Source organism: Aaosphaeria arxii, assembly GCF_010015735.1.
Source record: "Aaosphaeria arxii CBS 175.79 unplaced genomic scaffold BU24scaffold_4, whole genome shotgun sequence".
Classification (NCBI taxonomy): Eukaryota; Fungi; Ascomycota; class Dothideomycetes; order Pleosporales; genus Aaosphaeria; species Aaosphaeria arxii.
In genome coordinates this window covers 3,976,138-3,987,793 of record NW_022983477.1, presented here as the reverse complement: position 1 = coordinate 3,987,793, position 11,656 = coordinate 3,976,138, and the positions used below count along the sequence as shown (strand labels likewise).

General features: G+C 50.5%; 3 protein-coding genes across 3 annotated transcripts; 2 read left to right on the top strand and 1 right to left on the bottom strand.

The window, feature by feature from the left end:
- Nucleotides 1-2,377: 2,377 nt before the first annotated feature.
- Nucleotides 2,378-3,138, top strand: BU24DRAFT_207244 (uncharacterized protein). The gene has a single exon (XM_033521887.1). It carries the CDS (start codon nt 2,513-2,515, stop codon nt 3,110-3,112), a length of 600 nt encoding a protein of 199 aa, XP_033384975.1. The 5' UTR covers nt 2,378-2,512; the 3' UTR covers nt 3,113-3,138.
- Nucleotides 3,139-3,145: 7 nt separating this feature from the next.
- On the bottom strand, nt 3,146-4,572 carry BU24DRAFT_207234 (P-loop containing nucleoside triphosphate hydrolase protein). Its single transcript, XM_033521886.1, has 2 exons — nt 4,378-4,572; nt 3,146-4,311 (listed from the first exon to the last, which is right to left on the bottom strand). The coding sequence occupies exons 1-2, from the start codon at nt 4,433-4,435 to the stop codon at nt 3,329-3,331; spliced, it is 1,041 nt and encodes a 346-aa protein (XP_033384974.1). The 5' UTR covers nt 4,436-4,572; the 3' UTR covers nt 3,146-3,328.
- Nucleotides 4,573-6,621: 2,049 nt separating this feature from the next.
- Nucleotides 6,622-9,352, top strand: BU24DRAFT_462768 (carnitine acetyl transferas-like protein; the record flags this gene model as incomplete). Its single annotated transcript, XM_033532043.1, has 2 exons — nt 6,622-7,063; nt 7,170-9,352. The coding sequence occupies 2 exons, from the start codon at nt 6,622-6,624 to the stop codon at nt 9,350-9,352; spliced, it is 2,625 nt and encodes an 874-aa protein (XP_033384973.1).
- Nucleotides 9,353-11,656: the final 2,304 nt, after the last annotated feature.

Sequence of the window (11,656 nt, the reverse complement as noted above, 5' to 3'; positions counted from 1 at the left end):
GCCGTAATGCTGCATAATGAGTAAGAGTCGCCCTTCAAGTCTAGTCTCATATCAACTTTACCATCTGGTGTAGTTGCGGTGTGATTGATACTGGAGGATCATAGCCCCCGAGAACGAGCCCAACACGACAACAAACCGCTGTAAATTGGTGCCTGATTTAGTTGAGGTTATTTGCGGAAGCTTCTATGTGATTTTGTGAGTGAATTCTCCCTACTCCTCAGGTTCATCGTCTGCATTTTGACATTGAGGCCCATCAGTAAGGAACTGGTCCACGGTCAAGGTATCCGGTATAGCAAACTTCTCGTGCATTTTTGAGCAACATATTAGCATTATTAGTATTATTATTTTCGTTAGCATTACTACGTTAAAGTTAAAAACTCCCCAAGTTATTTTGTATGGCTAAGATATGTGAACGTAATATATCATGACATACAGATTCATTGTCTTAATTATAGAGGAATGGATAGCAATAGCAATTTTCTAAGTAATCTCTTTGTAGATTCTAACTAAGAACTTATGTTTTCCTGCATATGATCTTCTTCTCCAGTACGATTAACCTCCCGAGAAAGCAGCGCTACTGAAGGCTTTCCATTTTAAAAGCTGGATAATGCCTGTAATCCTAAGCTTCTCGACCTCTTTCTATGATGATATGCCACTGTGTTTGGGAAGCTGTGGATTGTTAAAAAAACTCTGTCAGCTATGGCAGCCTCCTCAACAAGGCCGTTTCTAATATCTTCGGCCTGTGACGAGTTGTGACTACGAGTGACACAATATAGACCCTCCCACCAAGTTCCAGTCATACTCCCTCAGCTTCCTGTGCTGCAATTGGCTAAAATTGATCTGAGTCGTCATTGGCTCCAACTGAACGGATGTCTCAGAATCAATCACTGTATCCCGTGGTCCTGGTACCAACTTGAGCCCCAGCCACACTGAAATTACACAAGGAGATAATACGCGTCTCATCAGGTTTGCAGGGTGAATTCGAAAAGAAATCTTACGACTTTCTCTATAATCCGTACTGGATCTATATCAAATCCATTGTCGGGAAAGTCGACGGTTTTGCAGCGAGCGCAGGTGAGGTGTGAGTATTAGGTAGGTAGGAGTGCAGAGTAGCTTGCGTTGTGATTGGCTGGGCGTGACTACAACTCCCAACCTCACGAGTATCAGGAATGGCCCAGCGCGGCGGGATAGGTGAGAAGATGAATCATCCAGCTATGCGACGGTCAGATTCTTCGGTTGAGATGAGAACACTTCACTGTTGGTCTCTTGTTGAGTCATGCGAATTTTTTCGGTCGCGATGCGTCCATTTGCAGTTTGGAAGTTGAACTGTCGAATTTGTGTCCTATGACATCTCGTATCATTAATTCAATTATTTTCATTATCAAGAGTTATTTAGATTGAAACAATTCAATGGAAGAGACATATTCATAATGAGATTCGATGACTCTGAAACGAGATGGAAGCCAAGTAACATAATTCAAAATAAACATTGCACCTTAAAACAAGAAATCAGACACCCGTTGGAAGCAGTGGTCGCGAGACTGTTTGTGAACATTTCATACACGTGATTTTCTATGACTCAAAGCCGTCAATACCGGTTTGGGATGTTGCCAATCCATCGTCAACCAAACTCTTGCATCAACTACGGTGGCTGGTCAAGCGTGTCCCTGCCTCCTACCAATCAATTCTAAAGAACCAGTTTTGCTGTTAATGAAACAAACAGTGTACCCAGTTCCAGGGAACACCCCAAACACTGTGCACAACAGCGCCAATTGGTTTGTACAGACACTCGAGCGACGGGATGTCGAGGAGGGTAGAAACGGGATACAGTTTATCCTCTGGGGATGCTTCACGCAGATGAAAATGTGCTGAGAATTGCTTCAGTATATCCTCATCCTACGTGTTAGTGAAGCGGCAAGCGAGGATGGAATGTCACGATAGCCTCACATTAGGACTTTCCGGATCCCCATAAGCATGTGACCATGCTTCTCACTGCAACATTTGTGATCATCGTGGATTGGAGAACCATATTCTCAGACCCAGGAACCACCTAGGGGGATACTTCTTCACAAATCCAGAAATTTAGGGTATAAGGGGCTCCCCTGATGGCAGTGGAAGGGAGTTTCCTTCTCTTCACTCGACTTTCAATCTTCCTTCCTCCCAAGAACAAGGACATCCTGCCAGTCTTTCGAGAGTCCCACTTCTCTTCGAGGCACCAGTCTCTGATGCTCTCACCAAACATCACCAAGCCAAATCATCACTTCAAATCAACCACAACCAAACACTCATCATCACTACCATCAAAAATCATCCAAACCTCCTACCATCTTCAACTCTCACCCCTAAAAGAGGAGGTAAAAAAAACCCAACCGCCCACAACACTCTCAACACCTATCAAAACGTCCCAACAATCACACACTCAACGGGCGACAACACCCCCAAGCCCACCTCACAACCCACCCTCAACAACAAACTCACCCACCTACACCTCCATCTCCGCCACCAACAAAAGATGGACGGCCAAACCCCTCTCCCCACCCGCTCAACCTTCCACACAACCCTCCTCCAACAACCACCACAAGGGGAGTGTTGCCCAATATGCTACACCCCCTACACCACCTCCGCCACCTCCACGGTGCAACTCCCCTGCACCCACACCTTCTGCCACGCATGCATAACGCAGTGGCTCTCAACCTCTTCGACGTGCCCGCTGTGCCGGCGGGCGCTCTTCGTCGAGGACGAGGGGGAGGAAGAGGAGGAGGAGTTGTCGTCGGACGACGACACCCCGGAGGAGGACTTGGTGGTTTTGGGCAGCGGGGACGAGGACGCGGTGGAGATGACGGAGGATGAGTTGTGGGCGCTGATGGGGATTATCGACGGCAGTAGTGTGGTGGTTGGGGAGGAGGAGCGGGCGGCGCTGGTTGGGATTTTCGGCGGGGCGGCGATGGCGGCCACTCTTGCTTGGGCGGCTGCTAGGGAGGAGCAGCAGGAGGACGATGGGAGACACGATGGGGTGGACGACAGCAATGGCGGTGCTGTTGTCGCTGGAGGTATTGGGGCGGATGGTGCGATCCGTGGGTGGGAGGGTTGTGGGAGGTTAAGGGGCGGCTGAGGGATGGGTTGCCCCAGTGGTTGAAGATATTCTGTTGGCTACAATAGGCCGTAATGCTGTTATGTTTTGTGTTTTATTGCTTGTCGGGCTACTACAATGGTGTCTTAGGCGCTGTGCATATGAATACCCAAGAGACGAGCGGAACAAAGTTTGAATTGATTTACATCTATACAAATTCTTAGGGTACTGTGTTACTATGAATGCATGGCTAAAAAATCAACTGTCTTCTTCAGATACATGTCGTAACCCGCTGGTTAGTATCTCATACTCAATCCCCTTCTCGTCAGTTGGCGGTGTCCAAGGTGCGAACACGACCTTAAACCAACGCCGCCATTTCGCAATGTGGTTCTCCTCTTCATTGTCGTAAGCCTCGCCATCGGCCATCATGAGCACAGGAGGTCGGGTTGCCATGACGGGCTGCTTGATCAGCGCGATGCGGCACGCAATCTGGTTCGTCCAGACATGCCCCAACGACGGGGTCTTCAGCGTGTGCGGCAAGGCGAATCGATCTTCTCCCCAGCCCGTCGTCCAGCGCTGCTGGTGGTCGAGCGACAACACCTGTGCGCCCATGGGCGTGACATCCCCTCCTGTCTGGGAAGCGGCGAAATGGCCTGGCATAGGAGACGCACGGCCTGAAGTCGTGCCCTGGCTGTTCGTCGAAGTCGTGCGGGACGCCGCGTTGGACGTGTACCCGGAGTCCTTGAAGAAGCGATCTGCAACCTGGTTTGCGACAACTACCGCGACGCCCTCTGTGCGTGCGAGGTCGCGAAAGAGGGCCCCGAGGCGGACGAGCTGGGTGCCCCGCTTCGCCATCGAAGCTGCGCCATCACGTGCGCCTTGCTTTTCGAACTCGGCGCGGTAGTTGGCGGCGACGGAGTCGAAGATGACGAGGCCGACGCGGTGCTTCTTGATGGCGACGGGGAGCTGGTAGCGCAGAATGTGCTCTTGCGTCTCGAGGTCCGGGGTCTGGATGCTCAGGATGCGCGACAGAGAGGGCTTCTCGTGCGCTGGGAGGGATTTCAATTTCGGATGGGTGGAAAGAAGTTGGGAGAGGCGATTGGTTGCGAGTGCGGCTTCTGTCGAGATGTAGATTGCTGATTTGGATAGTCCATATGGTGGAGGTAATTGTGAGGCCAGGAGGAGGGTTAGAAGCAGCTGTGTTTTACCGGCACCACTGGTAGCTGTTAGTTTCTTGATTACTTATTGCATTGTTGGGGTTTGTTCCTAGATTGGATGTCCATCTGAAGATGATTATCACGACTTACCTCTCACCAGTGACCTCAACGAGGTAGCCTGGAAGAATACCGCCACCCAAAGCCGCATCAAGCTTCTCGTCCAAGGTGCTAATGGTGCTCAAGGTGCTACTTCTGGCTCCGCTGTCTTCTCCGGTGTCGTCATTGCGCGGGCGACCGTTTGTGGATAGAAACGTATTGCCAGTGGCTTCCTCTGCTCCGAAACCGAGGTACCGATGTAGTTCGGCGGCGATGACAAGGGCAAGCTTCTTCACCTCGCCCGCAGGTCGCTGCGCACGCTTGCCGAGATCGCTTGGTTCGAGGGTGAGCAAGTCATTTGTGGTGATGAAAGCTTTGTCTAGGGCATGAAGGAGTTCACTATAGGGCCTTGTGTTGAAGTCAGGCACCACCTGCAGCAGGTCTGTCATGGGTCATGGGTGAGAGGCCAGCGAGCACTTGGTTGTCATTTGCGCGGCTCTGCGGAGTGGCATGCGCGACCAACAAGGGCGGACCCAGACCCAGGGTTTACGGTCTTGTGTAAACGTGTTTTTCTTGAAGTGGGATGATGATCAGCTGGTGGCCATTATTATTTTGGAGATGGAGGCGGGATTTTTCGTTCAGTGAATGTATGGACATGCAACGTTCAGACGGTGATTGTTCGGAGGTCTGGATGTCTGAAAGTCTGAACCAATGAGAAGCGAGAGGGAGAGATGATTATGTCAGCCAGCCAATGGCGGGGTCGGTATTCGATCTTCGAGGGTTTTTCCTTTGCTCCGTGACAGACGACGTCACTCGGTCTTTCTACCTCCATCATTGGCATTGGCATCATCGATCATCATCATCATAATTATCGCCATCATCGAGATCGCTATCGTTCGACAATCATTCTATCGTTTCAGTAGCTTATTCTTAGCCTTTAACGCAACCTACGAGGACAGGTACGTCTTCAAGTCCGACTCGATTATGAAATAACCATGGCTCTGGTGCAATTCATACCAACGGCGCAGTAGTGTAGCCTCATACCCCAACCTCCCGTACTACCCCCCACACCGTCTCCGCGCGTGTCCGCCTAAGACACCATCCTTGGACGTTCCAAGACTTCTTCCCCGCAGGTTCTCGTGGGAAAAGCTGTGGAAAATAGCACAAAGGGTTACTGCAGCCCTGTCCTGTGTGTTCTTGGGTCGTCTTGGTGCAAGCATCATACCTCGTAACCCTTCACCCCGCTATCCAATGCTGTCACGCCCATACTCAATAGCGACCACCGCATGAAGAGCCCTAGAAACATCAACTGCCTCTATTCGCCTGTTCTATCTGTTGCCTATGCGTTAAGCATCTCTGCCCTTGCAAAAAAAGTGAGAGTTATCTGTCGTCGCTTGCTGTGATCCTCCGATTAGCCGGTCACAGTCTGGCCGTCGTTCTAACGGTGCGACGCTTTAAAGCTACTGACATCTTCCACTCGTCCGTGACTGATAGCTGTCTCCCACCACAGGGTTTGCTCCTAGTACACCCTCGGTGCATCCTCCCCACGATTTCGTTATCCCCTGGACCGAGATTGTCTAATACCAATCCAATACCTGCTCACGGTATTCTCCAGCGGCACTCCTTTTCCGGTCTTGAAACATCCTCGTCAATCCGTCTTGGGTGCCATTCCCAGACTGCTGATTCACTGCTGATAGCGTGCCCGTGGTAAGCAAAACAACGTGTAGTATCACATTGACTGCGCCAGGTATACTAGCAATACCCTCTGAATCACCACCCAAAACCTCGTGCGCCGCGCCGCGTCTGCAGCCAGTCCTGCTTCGGTGCAGCATAAATCCTTCTCTCTTTCTGTAAGTTCTTTTTAAACTTTCCCTTGCGCGGCCGAAAAGCAAGCGTTCCTCAACGTCGGTCCATTCTCCCTATCATCCTACAACTCGCCATATGCGGGTCATCTTCCGACTCGGTGGTCCGCTACCTCTGCAACTTGGACTACTACTCTCCCCGTAATTACAAAGCCTATCACGTCGTTCCACAGGCTACACTGCCTCTCGTGGCCGAGCGTATCCACCCACATCTACTTTCCCCTTTCGTCCTATCCGGTATAAGAACGCTGCCTCACCCGGTACCCAGCAGTTGACCTCGTCTTGGGCATACTGCTCGTAACAACTCGCGCACTGCGCTCCAATGCCGGCCTACTGTCTCCAGGATTGTCACTACTTCTACCGCAGCGCTCTGCGGTTGCTCTCTATTAGCACCTATATCTCGCCTCTCTACGCTTAGCTAACCCTACTCTTCACCATGGCAGTCCGAACCTTTACTTCACCATCATCCCTTGACGCCTGCTTGGCCAAACCCCAACCTCCAACCTCAGTCCCTATCACAATGTCGGCCACAGAGGTAAATGGCCAGCAGTATAGCTCCGTCCGCTCGGAAGCCTCTGCCAGGGACAGCCAACAATCCTTTCCTTCTGAAGCACGGGAACCCCTCGCATCACATACAAACCCAGATTCCAAGCCAGGGATCACCTTTGCATCACAGGACAAACTACCAAAACTTCCCATTCCAGACCTTGATGCCTCATGCACCAAGTATCTTGCGGCACTGAAGCCCTTGCAGACCCCCAAGGAGCACAGCGAGACCGTCTGCGCCATCCAGGAGTTCCTCAAGCATGACGGCCACGCCTTGCAGGACAAGCTCAAGAAGTATGCCGCAGGAAAAGCAAACTACATCGAACAATTCTGTAAGTCAATGCAGTCATGAAGCAGAGCCTTGGCACACGTTGAATCTCATGTCCTCTAAATCGGGTCAACGTGCACGATCATGCAGTCCCCGCTAATATCTAGCAGGGTACGACTCTTATTTGAACTTCGACAATCCCGTGGTTCTTAATCTAAATCCCTTCTTCCTACTGGAGGATGACCCCACCCCAGCACGAAACAATCAAGTCACTCGAGCAGCTTCATTAGTAGTCTCGGCACTCTCGTTCGTGCGTGCGGTGCGGAGAGAGGAGCTACCGCCAGACACTATCCGAGGCCAACCCTTGTGTATGTATCAGTACTCCAGGCTATTCGGTACGGCGCGAATTCCCACCGAGAATGGGTGCCAGATCGGTCAGGATCCTACTTCAAAGCATATTGTCGTCCTTTGCCACGGCCAATTCTATTGGTTCGATGTTCTCGACGATAATAGCGATCTAATTATGACCGAGAAAGACGTTGCTCTCAATTTGCAAGTCATCATCGAAGATGCCCAAGAGGTCCCAATCCAAGATGCTGCGAAGGGAGCCTTGGGCGTTTTGAGCACGGAGAATCGAAAAGTATGGTCGGGCCTACGCGATGTTCTCCATCGAGAAGAAGGATCCAACAACTCCGATTCGCTCAACATTGTCGACTCTGCCCTGTTCATCCTCTGCCTAGATTACACGGAACCAGCAACCGGTGCCGATCTGTGCATGAACATGCTCTGTGGTTCCAGCAAGATTGAACGCGGAGTGCAGGTCGGTACTTGCACCAATCGCTGGTACGATAAGCTACAGATCATTGTATGCAAGAACGGTAGCGCTGGAATTAACTTCGAACACACCGGCGTTGATGGTCATACTGTTCTTCGATTCGCCTCGGATGTATACACAGACACCATTCTCCGCTTTGCGAGGACAATCAATGGCAATGCACCCAGTCTCTGGGCATCAACAAGCCCGGACCCGGCGAAACGTGACCCAGAGAGCTTCGGAGATGTGCAGACCACGCCACACAAATTGGAATGGGACATGGTACCTGAACTCAGCACCGCCTTGCGCTTCGCCGAAACCAGACTGGCAGACTTGATCCAGCAAAATGAATTTGCAACTTTGGAGTTTCCCCATTACGGCAAGAATTTCATGACGTCAATGGGCTTTTCACCCGATGCTTTCGTTCAAATGGCGTTCCAGGCAGCATACTATGGCCTCTATGGTCGCATGGAATGCGTGTACGAGCCAGCCATGACCAAAATATTCTACCACGGACGAACGGAAGCTATTCGATCCGTAACAGAAGAGTCTGTCGACTTTGTGAAGACATTTTGGGGCGAGAATCCAGCTGCTGCAAAGGTTGATGCTCTACGAAAGGCGTGTCAAAAGCATACCGAAAACACGAAGGTTTGCGCAAAGGCCCAAGGCCCCGACCGGCATCTCTATGCGCTGTATTGTATCTGGCAACGCGCCATCGATGAGGAGGGTGCAGAACTAGCTAGCAGCGACGGCTACGACTCGACCCGTCCTTCTAGTCCAGAGGCGGTGAATTCACCCAAACGTAACTCGATCATATCAGAGAACGGTTCGATCTCGAGCTCTCCGCCTGCCCCAGTGCAGCATACTATGCCCTCCATGTTCGCAGACGCTGGGTGGGACAAGCTTAACACAACCATTCTATCCACCTCGAATTGTGGAAACCCATCTCTCCGCCAATTTGGATTTGGGCCAACCTCTGGAGACGGATTTGGTATCGGTTACATTATCAAGGATGGTAGTATCTCCATATGCGCATCCTCGAAGCATCGACAAACCTCGCGCTTCATCGATGCCCTCGAATCGTACTTCCTCGAAATTCGAAAACTTCTTCGACAGCTCAAACGGCGTGGTACATCTGCCGACAAGACTGCAAGCCGTGCCCGCGAGGCCGAGGACCGGCCAAAGGGAGCTCGTCTCAAGAGCCGCGGTCGAATCATACTCGCAGACGGAAAGGCTCAGCCTCCCTCAGAAGGAAGTGTGGCCGACTCTGACGATGATGGCCTTGGTGGATGTAGGGCACCCCCTTCCCCTCCTGATTTCACGCTTGATGGCATGGTCGCAAAGATTACTTTGCGTCCTGCCCTGCCCCCTACCCCTCCCCAGTCTCCCCCCTTCCGAGCCATGCAGACCTTGCACACGAGTTCCCATCGCCGTCGCGCGCCCATTCGGACCGTGCAGGTGAGGAAGAACTCGCGGCAGCTGCCGAAGCCGCTGTATCCCAATGTGTTCCCTGAAACGGTGGCGTCTGTATCCTCATAGAAGCTGTCTTTTCACATACCACCTCATTGAGTTTCTTCCCCCATGACCCTGCATACCATCACTAGACACACTTGCACTTCTTCATCGTTGCATCTCCCCTATTCGTACCCATTCGAAAACCGTTGTTCTTGCGTTCTTTTTTATTTCATTTTGCTGATTTCCTTTCCCCTTTAGATGGCTTTTTCGATGCGGGAATGCTCCTTTCTGCTCTCAAAGCGAAGGAGTCGGAGGCTGCGCAGCCTTCGGTTGAGAGGGACGTGGTGAGGAGGAACATTGGAAGAAGGTTGAAGTTGGCGGATTTCTGAAGGATCAATGATCGAGATTCAAGGTTATTTAGTAGTGTAACGAACGGCGTGTACAGTTTGGAGGACTACATATGAATGTATGACGATGTTTTTAGCGACATAATTTGTGTTGTGGATACTGGATTCATAGGATGAAACTGGGCCAACTCTATGAGTACATACATGCTTCTTGAGTATTCTGCAGATATGTATGCACACTCTCATATAGTGAACGTCATCACGCGATAGGAAAAGAATGATAAAGCCTTACTCGCTCGACTTCGTATCTAAATAAGCACTAAATGATGCACCTCGTTCCTATTCACACCCAAAACTCCTCCTTCTCAAACGCTACCGATAAACAGACACGGCAACACTTAATTCATCTACCCTCACGATACCACCACCACAATCAAACCAAGAAACACACAAATTTCCGCCCTCCTACTAAACACACAAATCAATCGATCAATCAACCCACGTGACCCCCCTCACCATCCCACCAACCCATCGTCCCGTCCCATACCAAACCTCAATAATCCCCGACCCCAACCCCCAAAACGGCAATACTGCACCGTCCGCCAAGACCAAATCCTAAGTCCCCGGTTTAACTCCCCGCCGCGCCCCCCTCAACTACTCATGAACAGATAGACGGGATAGATAAGATAAATTAAACCACCCCGGAAAGTTACGAGTACTTTCGTACTCATCGATCGATCGAGGGACTTTGCACTGAGTTGGTGGGTGGGAGAGGAGGTAGGTGGTGGGTGGTTTTTTGGGTTCCCGACGATCGTCAAGGGTAGCCGTACCTTGCTTGTAGAGCTTGTTTCCCGATTGGCGAGGCGAGAGTACGGGGGAGGAGGGTGTACATGTATAGATGTACGAGGGATGGTGGGATGGGATGTACGAAACGCGATTTCGCGATTTCGGGATAAACGATGTGTGGTTGATGATTGTGGGATCTTCTTCATTTAATTTTTTTTTCTTGATATAAGTAAGAAAAGAGAGAGAGAAGGGGTTGAAGGGAATTGGGTGAAATGAGTGGAGGAAGGAGGCATGGCACGCTTTTCCAATTGAAAACTATTGTAATTCATACAGTTTCTCTGGAGAACTTGACGATTTATTCAATTACCAGTATGTACGATGGTATTACTGTACGTATCTCACACCTCCCATTTCTTCGTCCCTCATACCTCTCCTTTCCACTCCCTTCGTCCTGAGCGGTAGTAGAATCCATCGAAAGTTCCGCGCAGTCGGCACAACTCGGGGAAATCTCCATTGAATCAATAAATTCAAACTACCCGAAGACAGCGCACCGCATCCCCGTCCCGTAGGGGAAAACCAAAAACTTGCGGTGTGGAGGTCCAGGACGTCATTTCCACACGATGAAAGCTTTGATCTCTCGCGATTCGAAGGGCCGTTGGGTTGATAGATCGCGTGTGTGGTTTTATCGGGATGTGAGGTCATAAAAGAGATAGATGGTGGGGATGCGAGTTGCGGTATGTTGTGCGATGATGTAAGGTCAGGTCATGTTCAGGTTATGTCAGTATGAGGTAAGGTGAGGTATAGACAGGTGATATTCCCCGGGGTAAGTGTGGGCATGCGGGCAGGAGATTAATGGTGATGATGATATTTGATGACAGGGGATAGAAGTCACAATACGAGAATGTGCATGCGTGACATTGTGAGGTTCTGGTTTGCGAATGAGGAGATCGTGGATGGTATGTAGATTTTTGTGTTCAATTGAGGTTAAGTGGATGTAGAGCGAGATTGTAAATTGGTGAGAGGTATTCAGTCTGCTCAATTCACCTTTCACAAGTACTTCCAATACAGCATTGCTATTTCCTATGACGAATGACTTTGTGTGCTGGAAGTACTGCCACAACAGTATGACTCCCAATACGACCCATATCATCATCAACAATCAATACATCACGCACGTACTTCGGGAGAACCTGGAGATCATACCATGTGCTTGTGGGGATGTACGATGCCGTGTCACGTCAAGACCAAATGCCGA

Coding starts and splice junctions, on each gene's coding strand:
- BU24DRAFT_207244 (XM_033521887.1), top strand. CDS start 2,513: ATGGACGGCCAAACCCCTCTCCCCACCCGCTCAACCTTCCACACAACC.
- BU24DRAFT_207234 (XM_033521886.1), bottom strand. CDS start 4,435: ATGCGGCTTTGGGTGGCGGTATTCTTCCAGGCTACCTCGTTGAGGTCA. Junction 4,312..4,377: donor GTTGAGGTCACTGGTGAGAG/GTAAGTCGTGAT, acceptor CAATGCAATAAG/TAATCAAGAAACTAACAGCT.